General features: G+C 43.2%; 1 protein-coding gene across 1 annotated transcript in view; it reads right to left on the bottom strand.

Annotated features, from left to right (window-relative positions):
- Ppp1r9a (protein phosphatase 1 regulatory subunit 9A) overlaps positions 1-20,838 on the bottom strand; it is a 166,854-nt gene that overhangs the window by 62,901 nt on the left and 83,115 nt on the right. Inside the window, exon 8 of the mRNA XM_032907274.1 lies at positions 7,724-7,879. Coding sequence (XP_032763165.1) covers positions 7,724-7,879 — 156 coding nt within the window. The remainder of the gene's footprint in view (positions 1-7,723; positions 7,880-20,838) is intronic.

The following is a 20,838-nucleotide window of genomic DNA, read 5'->3' on the forward strand; positions in this document are numbered from 1 at the left end:
ACGGTGCATAAGTGAGTATCACCCTGCCCACACACACACAGACAGACAGAAAAGAAACAGAAAAACAGGAAAGAAATGTAGAATATGTTAATTGTTAAATTGGTATTTAGTTAATGACACTAGATGCTGTCTCTCTAGTCACTGAGGCCACATGAACATGGCAGAGTTCACCTTCAAAATGTGTATGAGGTCAGCAGGTGCTGTTACAGGCATGGACACAGAGAACGCGCTCCTGGCTAGTTTTATTAGCCTTTGTCTTCTATAACTGGGCCAGAGACTCTGGGTCCTTGTCATCTTTTGTATCCAAAGCAGCCAAGACTGGCTGGAGACGCCTGCTTCACAGGGAAGAACAATGTGCTTTACCAGGTCCTCAGGGAACATGGCAAAAGCAGCATAATTAGTAGAAAGTTGAGTATGTTCCTCTCAGGGCTTCTCCAGATGGTTGCAGGCCTGTGTCCTCAGCTGAGAGGAACGAGCTCCGCCATCTTCCCTGTCAATTGTAACATCCTAGCATCCACCCTGGGATCCTAGCAGAGACAAATGTACAGCTCTACACTTGGGAACAGGGGTCCTCCTCACACTCTGTAGGTGTACTGCTGTGTGCGAGCTCTGTCTATCACTTCCAGTGACAAGCATGGAGCACATACAACTGTAACTGAGTCAAAATGTCTACCCATGGCCAGGAAGGGGCAGGCAGAACCCCAAGCAGCATCCACTGAAGCACTCTCCTTAGCCTGTGCAGGCATGGAAAATATTTTAGAAATGAAAAAAATATTATCTTTGTAGGAGAGTTTTAAGAGTGTTCTGGAAGCAGAGTCTTCTAGTCAGATAAGAGCAACATTATCGGCTCTCACTGCACCAGGCATTCGCGCACAACTCTGGGAGACGGTCTCCACACTGTGCAGACTTTTTACTATCGTTATGCACTGGGCTGAGGCCTGTTTTGTTCACAGGGAGGTGGGCCCCACGGAAGGAGCTGGAGATGTTTTTGAAGACATATGATGATATTAAAATTAACAGTGGCAAATTTTTGCCATTTCTTGTTCTAAGCTTCATGGATGGCTTTTTTAAAAAAAATATAAACACAAGTGGGTTTTATTTTCAGGAAGCTACATATGGAAATCAAACTGGAATTAGCTGGTAGGGTCGTAACTCAACCTGGTCAGAAGGTCCCCACCAAGGGCAGCAAATAAAGCGCGGGGCGACCTCTCCCAAGGCCACTTGGAAGTGATTCTCAGTTGGTGGCTATTAATGAGGAACATGTTGGTTACATCTCACAGCCTGTGATTACAGCTCCTTCAAAAATAAATATCTATTTACTACTAAAGAGGTAACAATTCGCAGCTCCCACTTGTTAATGAAACTTCCGTATTTATTCTCCAGGGTATTTATAACTTTCCTAGTTTATTTTTCGGGAACTTAAATAACACAATTCTTAAACTTCAGCTTTCCCTAACAACGGAAGCACATTTGTTCTCTCAGGTCCCAGCAGTCCTGGCTCCCAAGGCTGTGGTGGGGATACCTCACCCCCGTGAAGAGAGGATCCACTCTGACTCAGCCTCTCTACTCTGCTTCTTACCCAGGAAGTCAGTCAGAACAACTGTCAATCCAAAGAGCAGAAACGAAAAAACAAAACAAACAAACACAAAAACCAACAAACAGACGAACGAACAAACCAAACCAAGCCAAACTGTACTCAGAGACGGCACTCAACCTACTTAGTGTCTGGGAAGAAGTCTCAGGGGTAAGGGCATTTGTTGCTAACCTGTAAGGACCTGAGTACCCACAAAAACCTGCACATGGCCCAGCAGGGCTCCCCGTGGCCCAGGGCTTTGGGGGAAGAGCACAAGAGGCAGAATCCTTGGGGTGTGCTCTTGCTGGCCCAGCTTCAGGTTTAGTGAGAGACCCTGTCTCAATGGAATGGGGGCGGGGAGTAACAGACAGAGCAGAACACTGGATACCCTCTGGCTTGTACGCATGTGCATGTGTGTGTACACATGTATAGACAACACACATGCACTTGCACACAAGCAAAACAAGTCAAAACCAGCACAGCTCAAATAAAAACAGGAAAGAGAAGTCCCTCTCTAACTAAAGTGACATTTGAAATAAGGTGCCTGAAAATGAGCAGGGAGGGGCTGACCAGATAGTGAGCCCCAGGCTTCCCTTGATGGTAGGTCACATTCCAGCACCACCCTAGCTGCTGGAGAACCAGTCCATCCAGTGCAAAAGCTTCTACTTTCCTGCCAGAGACCGAGACCTCAGGGCAGCGCTTCTCACTTCCCTGGTATCTCACAGTTGTTCAGAGGCAGCTGTCAGAGCCAGGAAGAAGGCGGGGAGGTGCTGATCTTTACACACATGGGGCCTTAGAACTCGGAGCAAAGTGGACAGAAGAGAGCTGCACTGCTCAGGAAGCCCAGCATGCTCTGCTTTCTCCTCACAATTCTTGGAATGACACAGGGAGCTTTGGATTTGCGGTTACCGACTACTGACTTGCTGAAATTATGGGTCTCAGCATGAGACTTCAAAGTACTGAAAACAAGTGAGCACATCCGTGGTGAAGTTCGCACCATGTGTCCATGGGTGAGGTAGTCATCCTACAGTTACTCTTGGAGACACGGGGTAAGACAAAGTAAAGACTAAGGCCCAAAACACAGAGGAGGGAAAGCTGAATGCTTCACAAGACGGCAGAGCACACATCGAGGGGTACGGGGTGTGTGGCACCCACAGTTAAGGGCATATCTGATGACACAAAACCGATGACAGGAGCCTGAGACACTCAGACGTGGGAGGAGATAAGCAAAACCACCAACAATTAATAAGTACTGATGATCTTTTATAAAATCAAGCAAAAACACACAAAAAAACCAAAACACACACCCAAGCCCCACTAAGGCAGAGGCTTACAGTGGACTAGAATGCGAATAAAGGAAAGCAATATAAACCAGAGTCAGTCATTATATTAGAAGGAGGGACTCAGCTGCTCCCCTCCATCTCCTACTTGGGTTGGGGATGTCAGAAAGGAAGTCCACTACTCGGAAACAGTGGCAAAAAGTTAGCTGCAGCCTGAAGACAAGAGAAGCGCCTGACCCCTAAAATATATGTACTTAAAGCAATGAGGTTAACCAGGCGATATTTTCAGAAAAGAAATTTATGAACAAAATGACAAGCCTAGCCAATTATAACAGTGTCACGATAATTAGAACATCATTCTTGGTATGAAAACCTCACAGAAACGATATCTGCCATAAACACCTAATTACTCAGAGACAATCTGAGGACTTAAAAATTAAAAAGGATAGGAAATAACGCTTTAAAAGGAAACACAAAAGAATACAGTATTTGCAAATATATTATAAAGCTATCTGAAATGCTTTAAAATTATAACAAATTTTACTACTCATTTTTCTTAAAACCCAAGGATTTATCAAACATCTTCGTACAGAGAATGCAAATGGTATTTCTTCAACTTTTAAAGTTATGTGAAGAGGATGCATGCTAAGGCCTTGAAGATAGTCTGAGCCAACAAAAATACAAGAGACACAAAGTATATGATGAGCTAAGCACAGTAATAAGTAACATCAGTAATATTACAAGGTCAAGCTGGCGAGACTTCTTAGTAAGAGAAGCAGAGTCTAACATTACATATATTTAAATGTAGTAAAAGAAAACGTTTCAGTTGGCTTTGTAGGCGTAGGTACACAATACTTCAACAAATGTGGCTGTCAAATATTAACATCAAATTATAACCTAAAATCAAAAGGAAGTCATTGATATATGTCATGTGCTTTCAACACACCATCAAAGTAGACAAAAATAATATGGAGTATAAATTTTCTACTTAATAGATTCAAAAAATTAAGAGATTCAGAACACTTTAATCACAAATAATCCATATCCATATTAACCTATAACAAAAACATCATTTTCAAAGAAATCAGTGGAAAATTTAGTATCTGCCCACAATGTAATAAAATGATAGATTACTAAAAAAGTTACAGATTCAAAAGCATTGCCTCAGTTACTAAAGTCAAGATAAAAATAAAACGAAGAAAGTGGAAATTACAGATTGTTTCCAAACTGCAGTCAGCAAGACTGCTAATAATCGGGGGCCGGGTAGAAGGCACATCACCAAACAGACTCGATTTACTGCCGCCTATTACAACAACCAAGTATGACCATAAATCACGCCTGCGTTCTAAGAAGCTGCCACGTGGAGCAGTAAACGTGCCCAGGAAAGTAGATGACAGTATTAATAAATAAATAAAGGCAGAAATGGCTGAGCCAGGTAAGGGAAACCTTTCGGTTGGGTTCAACAGAGCAAACTAACAAAAGCCCTACCCTTCCTCTTTGAAAACAATTTGGATCTGTCTAAGAGAGAAGGCCGCGGATGTGCTCCAGGCTACTATGCATTAATCAAAAGGAAAAAAAAAAGTTGTGAAAGAACTTTTTAAAAAAGAGGACACAGGGAGGGGTTCTGGGGCTGCGAAGGTGAAGACCTTGAGTGGGGAATGCCAGCAACCCGGAAGGAGACAGTAATTTAGCAGAGCCTCGCCTTCCCCTCATAGCCCTGCTGACTGCACACCTGGTGGTGAGTCAGGCCAGCCTGCTGCACTCCCTGAAGCTATGACCTCCTGACTGGGTTTAACCACTGCTCCTCGTGACAGGAACCTCTGCTGCTGACAGGAGGGCGGGGGCTGTAGAAACCGGAGTAAATTAACACCGGCACAGTCTGCTCATGGGAGGGGAGCCGGAAGTGGTCACACTGTGACCGGCACACTTGCCAGCACACGGGGCACCCAAGACCCCTGAGACACCAAGTGTGCGTGGCGGCAGGAAAGCTCAGGTGATGTCTACAGCCAGCATTTTACAAACGACTGAAAGCACAGGCGCCGATGGTTTCTCTATCATACTGACAGGAAACAAAGCTGAGGCAAACTCCTCGGAAAAGAAAAAACTTAGCTCGATATTCCTGGTGACTGGCAGAAAAATAAAAAAGAAATAAGGAAATATGGAAAAATGAAGCACAAAAGCCCAAAGGACAGACAAAAGTTCTAATACTACAGTGATAACTTAAACATAAATGGACTGTGTTCACTAATTAACTGACAAAGCCTCCCACAACAATTTACCAGAAACATGAGATTCAAGAGTAGGCTACTGAAAAAAATTATAAATGGATAAAAGTAAACAGAAATTCAGACACCATGAAAGAAATGCAAGGCAAAAGAAACGAGGTGTTAAGTTTTACTATTAACCAAAAAGAGCTGGGGTAACAGGCATCCTGTGAGAGCAGAATGGCATTGAAGGAATCAAGTTATGTGACATCCTGATGGTGACTTCAGCTAACAACAATCGGAAAGTATAGAAAAGCAGAAGTGACAGGACTGTAGGGATGAGTGGAAGGCAGTCAGTGACTAACACAGATGCCTTTCGGAGACCGACAGAGCAGCACAGTCAGCTACGGAGGCAGAGGGGCTCCCAGCCTTGCTAGTTACTGCGGGCCTGCGGCCAGCATGCACAGCTGTAGACACATGGGTTAGAGTAGTGGGCTCCATGGTTAGTTCTAAATTACAGTCATGTGGAGCCCTACCTAAATCTCTGGGAACAGTTAGTGAGTACAGGAGAGGTATTTGTAAGGAACAAGGTAACTGGGGGAGTTGATGGGACATCAGCGCGAAGGGTGCGAGAAGTACAGAACGTATTACACGCGCATCTGGAATTGTCAAAGAATAAAATTCACTCTAGTACTCAATAATGACAGAATTTCAGAACCAGAAACTCCTATGTTCAGAAATCGTGAAGCCACAGTCACACCACGTTTGAAAAGAAATGGTGAGAATTCTCTAACTCATTCTGAGGTTAACATAATATTTGAAGCAGCTTTTAGTTATTTTAGTCATGTCTTTCATTGCTTATAGCTCGGTATTTATGCAACAAACAAAGGGATATGCGACTTCTGAGAGGTCAGAGAAAACAGTTCAGGTAGCTATACTTTGTAAACTTGGATTATGAGATTAGTATAGTATGAGAAGGTGTTGTTTCCCCAAATATCAGCTTATTGTTTTGGTTACAATAAAAATAACTTAAGAGGTAACTAACAAAACGATTCAAGCATCCTGCAATAAGCTAATGATGAAGCCAGTTTTAAAATGAGCAAAGCAGGGTTAGACAGGATAAATGGCAGTGGCAGAAAGCGTGACAGCACTCAACGCCCTAGGTTGGTCCCCCAGTGCAAGAAAAAAAAAAGAAAAAGAAAAGAAAATTAGTGAGTGCGGATCCCTAAATGGGGCATCTCTACCGGCCTCACAAACAGGGCTCAAGGCACCGAGGAAGAAGTGGTAGAGAATGTAGGAGGCAGGGGAGTGCTGTAAAATGCTGTCGCCTGGCTGTGACAAGGCCAGCACACTCATGTACCCTCTGCGGCTATGGGCAGTTACCTGCTCAGAGAGAGACAGAGCCAGGTGGGCAATCTAGGAGGCAGCAGCACCCACTGAACTCCGCCAGTTCCTTCAGGCCCCAAAGGAGTGGACATGAAGGCAGGGTGGACATACAGCACCGGGTGCTCTCTGAGGGTAATGGGAGGGAGAGCTGGGGTGACTATGATCGAGGGACAGGCTGGACATGCACGAACTTGTTTTTAAAAAGATTTAAAAAGTTAAGGCAGTTCTTTACTCCATCAGTCATCAGTGCTGATAGCTGTGGAAAAGGACAGAGCCGTCTGCTGAGAGAAACCAACCCTTAAGGAAAGTGCTCTGCAGGATGCTGTTGACAAGAGCTTATACAATGAATTCTCGGGACACGCCTGCTGCCAAGAATTTTGTGAGTTCTTAACTGCTAACTCACTGACAGGAACTGTCCAAGGACAGAGGTCACGATCTGTCGAAGAATCACGACCACAGAATTTAGTAGGAAAATCTAGTAGGCCCAAAGTCAGACTGGATAAGATAACAAATGGACATTATTGAAGAGAATCCTGTAACACCAGATTTGGAGGGAAAAGTCTACCTGGTTCTCTATATGTATACCAATGGGGCCATTTGGGCCTTTTTTTGAATGACTCTACTTCAGGAGACTGATCCCTTCAGTTCTAAAACTGAAACCTAGCCTCCTTGCCTGGGTGTAACTGGGGACTCAGCAGGAGGGAGAGGGCAGGGGAAGGACAAGGCATCCCTCACCTTGCCCTGGGTGCAATTTCCGCCAGGACATTTTCCGCCTGTGGGTCCTGAATGTCTGCTTTAGGCCACAGTAGGAGGCTGGCTTCCTTCTGTCACCATTCCTGGGACAGGTCACCACTCCTTGGTGTTTCTATGAACTGTTCAAAGTCTGCTCATTGAGCTGCTCTATGGAGCCCTGTGGGCATGTCATTCTTACTAGAAAGTTGTCTACTCCAAGAAAAGAAAAGAAAAACTTTTAGAAAAGTAACTGCCCTAGAGAGAAGAGATCAAGACCAGGTACCAGAGCATCTGTGAAAGTAACAAATAATACATCTAACTTGAACACATCTTGAAATGATGCCCTAAGTTATGAACTGCCACTGTGACATGTGGCAGCCACTGAAGCTGGTGACAGTAGACCGCGATGTGCTATACTTGTACTCCCAAATTTAAGATTCAGGGTCTCATCCAGAAAGGAGATGATTCTTCATTCATTCTACAAACAGAAACACATTTAACAACAAAAGGAGCAGGTCCAGGCAGACATCACGCGGCCCAGTGCTCACCTCTTTGAACTTGTGACTGAGCTTGCTTGTATCCAAGTCAGATGGGGAAAACATGTCCTCGTTCTCAGGGAGCTCGAAGACTTCAATGGCCATGTCACCACCAGGAAGAATGGGTCCAACCTCATCCTCTTCTTCATCAGTGGCATATTCTCCAGTCTGAAAGGAAGGGGAATGAAGAGATACAACTGTCCTTACCCTACAGGGAGATGTTAGTAAAATGACTTTTTATAAGAGAAAGGCAGGTCACCGAATGGTGAGAGTGTTAATGTTTAAATCGAGCATGCCTCATGCACCCAACATTATGAACGAAGGTTAGTGCAAAGATACAAATTACCAAGTGTAGACCACACAGACATGTGCATTTTAAAAGTGAACAACGGCAGCAGAAAGAGCTGTTTCTCCCTGAGTATTTGACGGTTTCACTAAATAAGCTCATGTCGCTGAAGGGAATGAATGCTTTCTTTGTTACATTTACTTATGTGTGGGTACACATGTGTAGGCACACACAGCACATATGCAGAGGTCAGAGAGCAATTTGTGAGAGTCTGTTCTCTCCTTCTACCATGTGGATTCCAGGGATTGAACTCAGGTCATCAGGCCGGGTGACAGACACCTTTACCTTCTGGGTCATCTCAATAGCCTAAAAAACAAGTGATGTCTTTAAATTCCTACCTCCTGTGTAAATAAGCAGTCCAATTTCAGGAGGAAGGCGGAAGGCATCAGAGGTCAACACTTCCTAGAGCTGGCAAAGCCTTAACGAAGCCTTCAAAAGCTTAGCAAATTGACTCTTGTCAACTCTAGAGTTCAATCAGTTGTGTATTGTTTGTTAATTACAGAGGCAATGACCTGGAAGTTAAAGGACAAACTCCAGGCGTCTAACTACACAGTGCTGCGTTATACCTGCAGAGGGCTATAATAAAACTATTTCGTTAGCCTGAAAAAAAACCCATCTAAGTTTAGACAGCGTTTTCTCAGACGGCCCAAGGTCTGAGCACATCATGAGACCATGTCTGCTGCAGTGGCCAATGTACACCCATCATTCACTCTCCAGCTCAGAGCTCTGCTACCTGGGGTTGTTCTGCTGTTAAGGCAAGCAGGACTCTGAAGGTATTTGAGTTCATGACCTCTGAAATAAATGTGTGCCTTTGTCACTGACTTCCTCAACATTATTGGAAAGTAACTCCTCTCGGCAGCACCAGGCTATGAGGCTATAATTCAAAATAATTGCCTGACATCTTTACCTTATGTAACTTCAGGATAAATCACTGATTCTGTGGGCTAAGAAGACGAAGTTCATTTAATTCATCCCTGCTCCTTCAGGTTGTCGCTCTTCAACACATAAAGAGCAGATAGGAATTCACAATAGCTTCAAGCAAGCCTTTGTCAACAATGGGGTGATGGACTCCTCGGATTAAACAGCCTTGGCTTCTGGTTGTCCCTCTTCCTTTCCTGTATGCTACACTCATGTTGCCACTGGGGGAGATGTGTTCCACCCTTTTCCTCAAGCCTGGCATGAAGGAAATCTAGCCATTTGCCTCTAAGTGGTCCTTACTAGTCTGGAACACCATCAGTTAATAACCTTTAGACTTCTTTCCAAACATAACAATTTGCATTTTGTCAATGGTGAAAATTTCTTTCTCTCTAAACTTTATACCGTGCTGTGATTTCTTTCCTAGTGCCTCAGCATGTCACTAGTTATGGAGCCTAGAAGGAGATAGTGTCTACTGAGAAACCTGAGGGGACTGACAGTGACACAGCCTCAGCATCTGTCGCACTCTTCTTCCGCACCCTGAAGCTATTAGCACAGAGACCATAACCTCATGGCATTTGTCTACAGATATAAGGTTAGGGCCTTCTGTGTAGAACAGGAAGTTTTCAATCTGGCTACAGGAGAGCTGGGTCCTCTCCCCACCTTTCTCTTTCAAGTAAAATCAAAGACATATTGACTGGAAGGAAAAGAGGTTGGTATTAGGGACTCATTCATTTTGAACATCTATAGCAGTTTAGTATCTCTAAATCTAGGATTCTTTGGACACTAGCTTCAAATGTCTCCTAGGCGTGTCTAAGCTGTGCCCAAGCCACATGCTATCCAAGGACAGCTATATAAACGGTCAATGCAAAATCCTAAGCTTAAACTATTAAGAATTTTCTTTTGGGGTTCTTATTTTCTTAATTCAAATTCACATTTCTTGAGCATTAACTTGGAGGATGACAGCGTTGTGCTACAATGTCACGTGAAAGGACATGTTTGGGTCATCTTGAAGTACCATTAAAAGCATCTTTAACTCAAACACTGGAACACAGCTGAATAATGTAGCCTATTGGTTATATGTAGCATTCCTTCAGAGATTTCTAATCACAATCAAAACTGTAAGCAATTCTTACTTCTCAGAATAGTTCTGGCCTTGTCCATGATAGATTTGCATACAGGTAACTAGATATCCTAGTAATCTCTGCAAATGTATGTTAGTAAGAATTCTAGATGCTTTTGTTTTTTATTTCCCCAGCTTCCTCCCTTCCACAAATCCAAATTACTGCCGACCCTGCTGGAATTATTTCTCCTCCCATTTTGCCATTCGCCCAGGTTTTCTCTTTCCAATCAGCCTTATAAGCATCCTGAAGTCAAAGCAGGTCTTTCACTGTCTTGAGTCCCCTCTACTGCCCTGAGCCTTATTAATTGTAAGCCCTGAAGAGCACACGTCTTACAAAACTGTGTGCAATCACCCCGTCCACCGATCATTCGAGATTTCTACCATCAGGAACTTTGAGTAAAGGATGAAGCTACGACTGAATACCATAAACATCTAGATTGACGAGTTACACTTAGCAGATGAAGACTAAGGCATTCTTCTGACTCCATTATCTTTACTGAGAATCTTAGTTATTTTTATGGTTACCCTTTAAATAAAATAAATGATATGGAACAAATGATTAGCCCCAAAGTCGTAAACCCCGAAGTTAGGTCAAATCTGCTATTCATAGAGAAAGATGGGGGATATAATACAATGCCCCCTCCCAACAAAGAGCTCCACAAAAACCACCGATCACCACCTAGTCCTCTAGTAACCAGCTCTTTTTCAGCTGACCAAATTTCAAATCTTTAAAACAGCTGGATTCTTGGCAGGCTTCTCACTGTGTAATCTATTTTAAATGTGGCAAGGACAGTCAGGTAAAGAGTGACAAGCAGTGAGCATCCCTTGTTCACCTTCTCCTTCTTGATGGTCCTGTTAAAAGGTTGGGGAGTGAAGGACGCCATCTTGGAAACCTAATGCTTGCCCAGCCAGATGAGCAGGTCTGAATATTCCACCTTAATGTGTGGACGTGGACTCAAGCTCACCCAGGGGCCACCAGCTAAGTTGTTGACAGTATTACACAGTAGATGCCCCAAACTCAGTCTCATGCTACGCCATTGCCAATCTACAGGATGAACTGTGTAGGGGAAACACCGAGGATATACTCACTTCTTTAACATTTCCTCAAAGGCAAACATTTCTCTGTGGGTCTACTGCACTGAGACTATCATCCACAGCTATGATTGCCCTTTAACTCATTTTGAAGCCATGCACATGTGTCTGTTGGGATCTTAAGTCCCTGTCTTTGTTTTCCTCAGAGTATGTTCATCCTGAGCAAGCAGGGGGAAAAGAGAAGTAGAAGGAGGAGGCCTCTTTGGAAGGACCAGGAAGCAGGAGCAGTAGTGGTTAGGGTATTATAAAAGAGGGATTCCTCAAAGTCCAATCTATATCGTTTTATTTTCCCTTAAGTTTCGGATGTCTTCAGTATGGTGACAAGTATTCTGGGCTTTAGGACATGCTGACTCATGTTTCATGCTTTATTTCTTACAAAAACAACAGCCAGAACATGTAATCAGTAAAGATTATTTTTGGTGCTTTTAAGAAGAATGAAAACTGCCTTTTCTGCAAGGAAAGAAAGGTGTCTGATTCCTCGTGAGCTGTGTGATGGTCTCTGTCATGTCTCCTCACACTAATCTTGCTAACCTTGAGTGTCCCCAATCTCCCAACCCATTCCACCACCACTGCTTCTCATGCTTCCTTAAGACAAGCACGCACTGGAACAGAGACATTTTAGTAAACGACCCTGTCAGGCAGCATGTTTTAGTAAGCTCAACTTCTGGTCGTAGGAAGATGGGCAGGCATCAGAGTCTGGGGCATACACAGGACTTTCAGACATTAGCCTGCATTTTACCAAAGGAGTATAAGCTTTTAAATAGAGAACGTTGGCCAACGGGGGACCAATGAAAGAATCCTAGTTCTCTGGTCACAGATATGAGTTCAAATGCTACCTCTGAAAATTGACGCAACCCTCTAGATCAAAGTTTGATTGCTTCATCTGTCAGGTGAAAAGCAAAAGAAAACAAACAAAAACAGTTCCTTACCAAGACAAGATGTCACTGTTAAATTACATGGTGCCTGGAAAGCATTTAACAGGAAGACACAGCACATGGTATGTTGTCAAAAGATCTGATCTTTGTTATTGCTGTTGTTGGTACCAACATTGTGGTGGTGACATGGCCTGAAGCCTCGCCAAGCCTCAATCTGGTAACCAAACATCACTAAGCTGTTGTCTTGTAAGTGTGATTCCTCGGGTCTCCATGCATGCATCCTTTACCAGTGTTCTGACACAAGCCTTTCTTTCCTAAACCCACTCCTGTTCTCACGCTGTGAGTGTGGAGCAAGTTATATCAAACTTGAGGAAAGTTCTGGGCCTCGGTGTGCCTCACAGCCTCTCCATACAGCCATCATCGTGCTCCACGATGCGTATCCATGCACATCGGAACATCCTGTGAGGTGAGGCTAATGCTCTCTGTCCTCTGGCCCCGTGCGCACACCTCCATGTCTCAGTCACATCTGCCTTGTCCCATCATCAAATGGAAGTCCCTTCACTGTGCCAGGTACAATTTATCCCTTGGATCCCAGAGGCCAGAGCACAGTTTGGCATGCAGGAGATCCTGAACAAATGTTTGCTGAATAAATTAGGGCAGTTGCAGCCACATCTGCACACCATGGCAGGGCCTGATTTTCCCGTTGCTCTCAGCTTTCCAGTATGAAATACAGCTAAGCACAGCTGCAGCTGAGGCCTAAATGGCCCTACTGGGGATTTTCTCTTGTTAGGTTCAACCATTTGCAGTAATTTTTGCTATAGCAATGTTTACTCTGGTGAATTCTGGGACACTAAATGGTGCTAATCATAAAAATAGCCTTAATTATGCAGTTTGTGAGAATTTGTTTACTGGGTTTGAATCCAGTTACATATATCCTCAGACTCGGTTCTGAGAGAAATAGAGGAGAACTTTGTCTACGGAGCGAGACCTCAGATAAGGCACTGATGCCCAGCTCGACTTCTCAGTGTGAAATACACTTAAGCACATTCTCCATCCACTAGGATTTTAGCAAAAAGCATCTTCCCCACAAAAAGCATCTCTTTTTTCCAAGTTGGGCCAGTGACTTCTGTGTAGCCTAGTTCTGTAATGGTGGGCCACTTAAGACGCTAAGCATTACTGGCAGAGCCACTAAGCACTTTCTTCGGGACTGTTTTAATACGCAGCAGTGACACACTCAGAGGCCTATACCACCGGCAAGGATACACGTAGAGACTGGAGACCTTCTCACTACGACTATCCTCACCTTCTTGTTGGACAGGACAACCATAGAAGACTGCAACAAAACATGTCTTTGGGACTGGAGTGAGCAGGCCTCCAGAAAAGCCTCAGGCTGCATCATTCACAGACTACTCTCCCAGAGAAAAAAGCTTAAAGATTTCAATGTCACTGGATATTAAGGGATTCAAGGAGCTACACAAATCCCTAACGTGATGCCTGGCCTGTGATGCGTCTTCATGACTCTGCCCCTTTTCTAAGTCATTTACATGTATCAGGTTTTGCTGTTGTTTGCAAGCTTGTTTTAACTTTAAAGAGAGGGTTGCTTCAGCTCACAGTTCTGGAAGTTCAAAGTTACGGGACCACATATAAAAGTCTCTTCACTGGCAGAGACATGAGCTGGTGCAGTGTGTCACATGGCGAGAGAGCCTGCGCATGACATCCGTGTGCTTGAGTATAGGCAGAGGTGTGCGTGTGTTTACCTGTTTATGGTGTCTCAAACTTTTACTCTGAGAATGCTTGTTGGTTTTTATACCTAGTTTCCAAGGAGGAAAACACTGTTTTAAAGATCTCTTTTTACTAATTTAAATTATATGTAACTGTTGATCTCCTTGGAGGCTAAAGACGTCAGACTCTCCCTTGGTGCAATAAGCAGTCACGAGCCACCGGCATAGGTACTGAGAACTGAACCTGGATTCTCTGCAAACGCAGGGAGAGCCCTTAGCTGATGCACCATCTCTGGTTCCTCATACAGCCCTGGGCTCCCAGCCTTCGAGAACTCTCAGTTCATTTCCTTATCATATTACTGACACACCATTACCACAGTTTTAACCAAAGATCTTCAAATAAAAGCTCTTCCAACTCCTCAAACTCATGTTTCCTTTCTTCAACGCTTTCTATTAATTTTGCTAGTTCATTAATTAGCATGGATTTTAATGTTTTCTTTAGTTTTTACCGACCGGAGATAGAAAGCCTACTCAAAGACCAAGGCCTCTTTCCTGCCATGGTGTATTAATGGTAAAGTGACCCCCAGTGACACTGCTTCCTGTGCTCCACTGGGATCCTTCCTCTCCACTGTGGACTGGACCTGGCAACTCAGCTGAAGCTAAATATAAGGGAAGCAACTAACTTAGTTACAGGAAGTGTGACTTGTGCCTTCTTTGTCCTCTTGCTCTTTCTCTGAGTCCTCACTATTGGGAAGCAGGAATCCATGTTGTGAGCAGGAAGGGGCCACATTACAAGGTACTGAGATGTCTGGCCAACAGCCAGGAGGAAACAGGGGTCTGCCAACAGTCACATGAGGGAGAATGGAAATGGCTCTTCTGCATCCTGTCGACAGCTGTGAGTGAGTTTGGACGCAGACTCTGTCCCAGCAGAGCACTTAGATGACCACAGCTCTGGCTGACACCTTACTCACGGCCTTGGGACAGATGTGGGCTTAGAAAGATCCAGAAGAACTGGCTCACAGTGCATTGTAGAAACATTTCTTATTTTAAGTTGCTATGTTTTGGCAGTTGGTAATGTTTTCGGAGGAAGGGGATTCACACAGGAAGGGAGGCTGCCATAACAAATCAGGGAAAATAACAGGGAGGCTTTGGAAGTGGGCAGTGGGCAAAGGCTAGACAGATTCTAAACAGTGGATTAGCTTAAATTGCCCTGAACAGATTGTTGAAGGAAACCTGGAAGGTAGGGTTGTTAACACGGCAGAATGTTCAGAAGCAGTATCAGCTTCTTAATGAGACGTAGGGAATATCTAGTAAACCGGCCATCTTGGCAAGGGGATTCCAAACCGAGTCTAAGGTACTTCTTCACTGTTTTATCCCCTTATAATAATACATAATATAGAATATAGAATTGAATAGAAAATACAACTATTAAACAGGAATGAAACAAAAGTTGATGGCTTTGACATTTTGAGATTAAGGTTAGAATTAAGAGGTGGCTAAAAAATCAAATTCAAAATTGGGGAACTATTAGGAGAATACAGATCTCAAATAGAGGTAGATTATTATGGTTGTGGTCTTAGGAAACTTCAATTTTAAACAATGTCAGATAAGCAAGTCTGCCAACTTCCCTAAAAGAGGCACAGACTGCATTCATTGTAAGGCTGTGCGATATTTCTGAAAAGCTAATTTGAAATAAAGTTCAACCGTGCCTTTCTCACAGGGCTCATGGAAAAGAACTCTATGGAAAGGCTGGTTCCCAGCAATCTCCCTTGTGTCTCTCTACGGTTTATGGCATTGGGTATATTATTCCATGGTAAGGACATGCCTGTGGATACACTGATCAAAGTGACCAAGAAAAACAATGACAGCATCCAGTGAGTCTAACAATACTGGAGAGGACCACTGTGAAGAGAAATCTAAGTCACAGAATAGCCCAACCTATAGTATCTATACAGCATAGGCTCTGAGATGAAGAAACCTGACAAACCCTTGGGATTTACCTTAGAAACCCGGCACGCTCATGTTTCCTTTTGTCCTAGATCAATAACTCAAGTAGATGAGGATGTACTGATGAATGAATACATGTGGCTTTGACACGCGCCGTCACAAGGCTGCGTCCCTCACTGTCCACAGCACCTCAAAGCCAGCTGTGGAGAGGCTGATCACATCTAAGTGACTGCACTGTGGGAATAACTGCCCACAGGGTGCACACAAACACACCAATGAACCTGACCCTCAGGAGTTCTCCACAAGTATGTGAGGGTAGCAGTATTTTGAAGAGATGACTAACATCTTCCCCTAAACAAACAAAACTTACAAAAAGAATTTCCTTGAAGTGATACTTCCCACCATGGGACCAGGTGATATGGTGAGCTTTGTGCCTGTACCCATAGAAGGTGGAAGGTTCAATACCTCTCTCCTCAACGCTCCCTAGCAAATCCAGGGGTTCATATAAGAGGGCAGGCAGCTTCACCAATAGTCACGTGAAATCAGCCGAGGCCAAGATGGAGGAAAGGAGCTATCAGAGCTACTGAGGCAGGAAGCGATGCCTGCTACTCAAGGCATATTTTGTTTTGAGTGTGGTTGTACAGATCACTCGGTGTGCTGCCAAAGGTTGTTCACAATGACTGGCATTCCTACCCAATGAAGTCTTTGACTCAGAAGCCCTAATTCTTAGATCCATGTAGGAACTGTAGTAGATCCACACCCAGGAACCTTCTACTCCACTGTTGTGATACCTCATCTCTTTAAATCTGCTTTCAGTGTGGAAAGTAGGGAGTTTAAAGGGGCGATGAGGCTGAAAATGTTTCCTTCTCCACTGAGTTAACTTCATCACTAGAAACACAACTTGAGGCAGTTGGGCTCCAAAGACCTATCTTGGGGTTTCTATGGGAGTTTGTCTGTCTTCGAGAAATCTCCCCAATAGAGCTAACATTCCCTTCAAACAGCTAAGATCCATATGAAGATCCCATTCTAGAGACAAATCTAAAGTCACATGGCAGACCTAACAAACTTTGGGAGAAATGGAGTCAACAGGCAACCCAGGGATGCTCCTTTTCCTTACTGATTACATGCCCTGACTTATCATCTGCCTTGTGAACAGAAGTCTTCAGGCTCCCTAGTAGTCAACCACAATGAATGCAATTCTTCTCACGCTCACAGCTGTCACATAGGGGCCAGAGCCTTCTTCTAAGCCAGGATGTGTGTCTATATGATTGAAACAACAATCATTTTGGTGCCGAATGCTCAGGTCTTTACTTCCAAAGTAAAGGCAACAAGAAGAAGACCGCATGATTTTTGTACAGGTAGGGACAGCAGGATCTGAGGTCTGAATAGACTGATGTGAGCAAGGCTGCCCTTGCTCTGGAGGGAAAGACTATCTTCCTTGAACATTTCCTGGCAAACAATTAAAGAGAAAATACAAAGGGCAGCCACAAAATGCCACACTAATGTGAGAGAGCTCAAAGAATGACTTCCTGATGCTTAAACTTAAAAAGTGAAAAACGTTTTTTGAGAAACTAAGTTGACTTTAACAGGATCAAAACAATATTGTTCAACCTAATGGGAAGACCCATGGAAGCTCAGGCGATTATAGGAAATCCAAGCAACACTCATCTCCTCTCACACGGACTTCAACCATCACTGTCTCCCTCATCTCTGGTCTACAGTAAACAGACTTTACCTCTTCAACACCATTTGCATTGCCAGTTTCTTCTAGACAGAAAACAAAATCAACATACATGTAAAAAAGTTAGAACACAAGCCCCCAAATTCACAATGCACCCTCGAAGTCCTCATTGTAGAGACTCTTAAGCTATGACCATTGGACTTTTCACAGGTTGCCTTGAAAGCAGTGTGAATTTTCTACAATGTTTATGTTGCTTGCACAGCAAAAGAGCAAGCATCTTGGGAGACAAAAATAAATGCTCCGTGACTCAATCTTAGTTTGTTTTAATAAATGTGTCCTATTGGCAACTAGGTGAATGCCATTTCTCTTTACATTTCTGATTAAGTGTCTCCAAGACCAAGTGGCAACCCGTGATCTCTGTTTTCCCACTGAGGTCTTGCAGGAACTAGCCAACAGCCAAAGCAGACCTCTATAACTCAAATGTCGCACTGCAATTTCAAACTGGCGTCTTTCTTGGGTTTCATTTTCCTTGCCCGGAAAACAATGAGGTGCTTATTTTGATGCCAGTGCAACTGTGGGAAGGGCTGAGGTATTTGTGTTGTGTTGAATTTTTAATCTGCAGAACTGGACAGCTGGTTACAAGAGGGGCACATGTTACTCTGGCTTTAATGATTCTGGGACACACAATGAATCAAACCTCAGGAAATATGAGTTTGATTGTAGTTTGTATTGAAGCTGATTTATACAATTATGAAACACATACTATCAATTATAAGAGGAGCTCACCAGCACCAAGTATGAATCTCCAGTGCCATCGATGTAATTATCATACATAATGTACACACATACTGATGGCAAAGAGAGCCTCACTCTTCTGATCTCCTAGAGAGAATTCCAATCCTGTCCTCACATGAGTTTCATGTGCTTTCTGGACGCAGTTCCTTCTTGCCAAGTGCCTCCTAGGCAAATGCCTTTACCTCAGGGTTCCTGGAAGCTTTAAGTAGTATGATTCAGGACCCAAATGCATCCAGAACCTTCCTATAATCCCCCCACCACACACACACACACACAGATCTAGGCATGCATATATATATATATATTCCTGAGTTAGTGGATCTGTGGCTGCTCAAGGGTATTTTTATATTTCAGCAACTACCATGGTTGCTGGTAGTTATCACTTGCAATGTCTAGCAGGGAGACTTTCCTTAGTTCAGTGTCATCCTGGTTTTGATAGTGGGTTCCAGGTAAGCCTAGGCCTTAACATAAACCTAATAGTAGTAGTAGTAGTAGTAGTAGTAATAGCAGCAGCAGCAGCAGCAGCAGCACTAGTAGTAGTAGTAGTAATAGTAGTAGTAGTAGTAATAGTAGTAGTAGTAACAATAATAATAAAGTACCATAAGGTTTTCTTAATGTGAAAAATGAGGCACTGTTTTAAGCTTATTTCTAAAGTCCTCAAATACTAAGAACTACGCTGTATTCATTTTATAGCCACAAGTTGTGAAAGATACAATACTGTCTATGATGACTTCATTTCTAAAGTTTTGGGTTGACAACATGTGAAGTAAAATCCACAGCACAATGAACAGTGGCATAACCCCAGCTACTGAGCTGACATTTAATTCAAGAGGACCAGACTATGTACACCGCAGTCCCATGGGAGCCTTCCCGACTGCTTTTCAGACACTAGCTCCAGTGCAGAAGTTGTCAGAATATTATCATTCTTGCCACTGTGTGCTTTTAGTTTCACTACAGTTTTGTTTTTTAACAGTGTAGTGGTTTTTTGGCAGAACTTTACAATAATGGAATTATACTGTATTTTGCGGTGCTTTTGTGCCCAATAGGCAAGGTCAGACTATACTAGTAGTGGGTAGCTGACTCGGGGCTCACACACTGAGGATCTGTGAGTGAGTGTATCACAGGATGTTTATTCATGCTCATGTTAATAGAGATGTCAGATATGTTCCACTTTTCCTGTTAGGATACCGTATTAAATGAATTAATGGATTATGTATATGATATTCTTATTTTATTAAAAATGCTTAACAAGAGATAGAATTTTTGGCTATATTTTGGCTGATAGTAACAAATTGTGTATACTCCAGTGCACAGACTAAGAGTTTCCCTAACTTCACATCTTTCTTGAACTTAAAATACTCAAATCAATTCCACAGATCTCAGATGGTATTGACTCTGGTTTTCAATTTCCACCTCTGGGCAGCCTGCAATATAGCTGGCTATGCTCTGCCACCAAGGCTTATCTTGTGGCACGTCTGCGCATGCCAGGGACCCACAGGTGGCCTTTTGTGATTGTCTCGGTTACTTAGTTTCAACACTTTCTTTTAGCTTCTGGCTTATCATTTGACTTTCTTAGAGGTGGTCCTTCCGGAAATGTGAGTTCCTAATGCAATGCTGTCCTCTCAACTCCTCTCCATCACAGAACTTTTTCTTTTAAACTAAAGGCTGGTCGAGACTCTTCTCCAGCAGATCTGTCTCACTCTGCTGTCCTCCTTAATTTAGTTTTACTGTTCGCATTTGGTCGGCCAACCCGCCTCCGCTGGATGGATGGCCTGGGACGGAAGGTGGATTTCTCCTTTCCCTCCGGTGTACCTATGTTTTCAATCACTTTCCAGCTACTATGGAGCACCTATGCCAACAGCCGTATCTACCTTCCTTCCTCTTCTGGCTACCCATTTGCTCTGCTGTGTACATCTCAGCAATCTAATAGCAACGATCTCGTTTAAGACATTTGAAAGAGTTGTCTTATTACACTGTTCTTTCAAGAGAACTGGACTGGATATGCAAATCAACTAGGAGAATACCGACAGAATGCAACTGCTCAATCTTCAATTTATGGATAAAATTTCTTTGCATTGCATACACTCTGTTTATCATGTTTCAATATAAGTTGTCCCTTTGAGGTCTTCGATACTCTATTTTTTTATCTCTATTGATGTGATATTTTAAAACTTACAATTTCCTCCCTATTTGTAGACATTCAAACTGGCTAAAACCTGTGTTATTTTGAATAAGGTACATTTCAAGTTTTCTAAATAGTCTCATTATGTGGAAACTGTAATAGTTTTATTTCTTCTTTTTCAATTCATTTCTCATGTTGCTCTCTCACATTGTCAAGAATTAAAAGCTGGTCATTTTTGAAATGTTAAACTACACAGCATTCCTGACTACACCCAATTGGGATATGTAACCTTCGATATATGTTGTCAGACACAATTTGATGACATTCTACCTAAGTCACATAAATGTAATGTGGATTCAGGCTTCATTTCTCACCATTAGTGTTTGTGACCAAGCTTGTAATGAATACGTGCATATGTCACACAATCTCAAGGTTTTAGTGCATTTCTGACATGGATGTTGTGATGACTGTCATCCTCATGTCTGCAGAGTGAACATCAGTGAAATTCAG

This window comes from Rattus rattus, chromosome 6 (genome assembly GCF_011064425.1).
Source record: "Rattus rattus isolate New Zealand chromosome 6, Rrattus_CSIRO_v1, whole genome shotgun sequence".
NCBI lineage: Eukaryota > Metazoa > Chordata > Mammalia > Rodentia > Muridae > Rattus > Rattus rattus.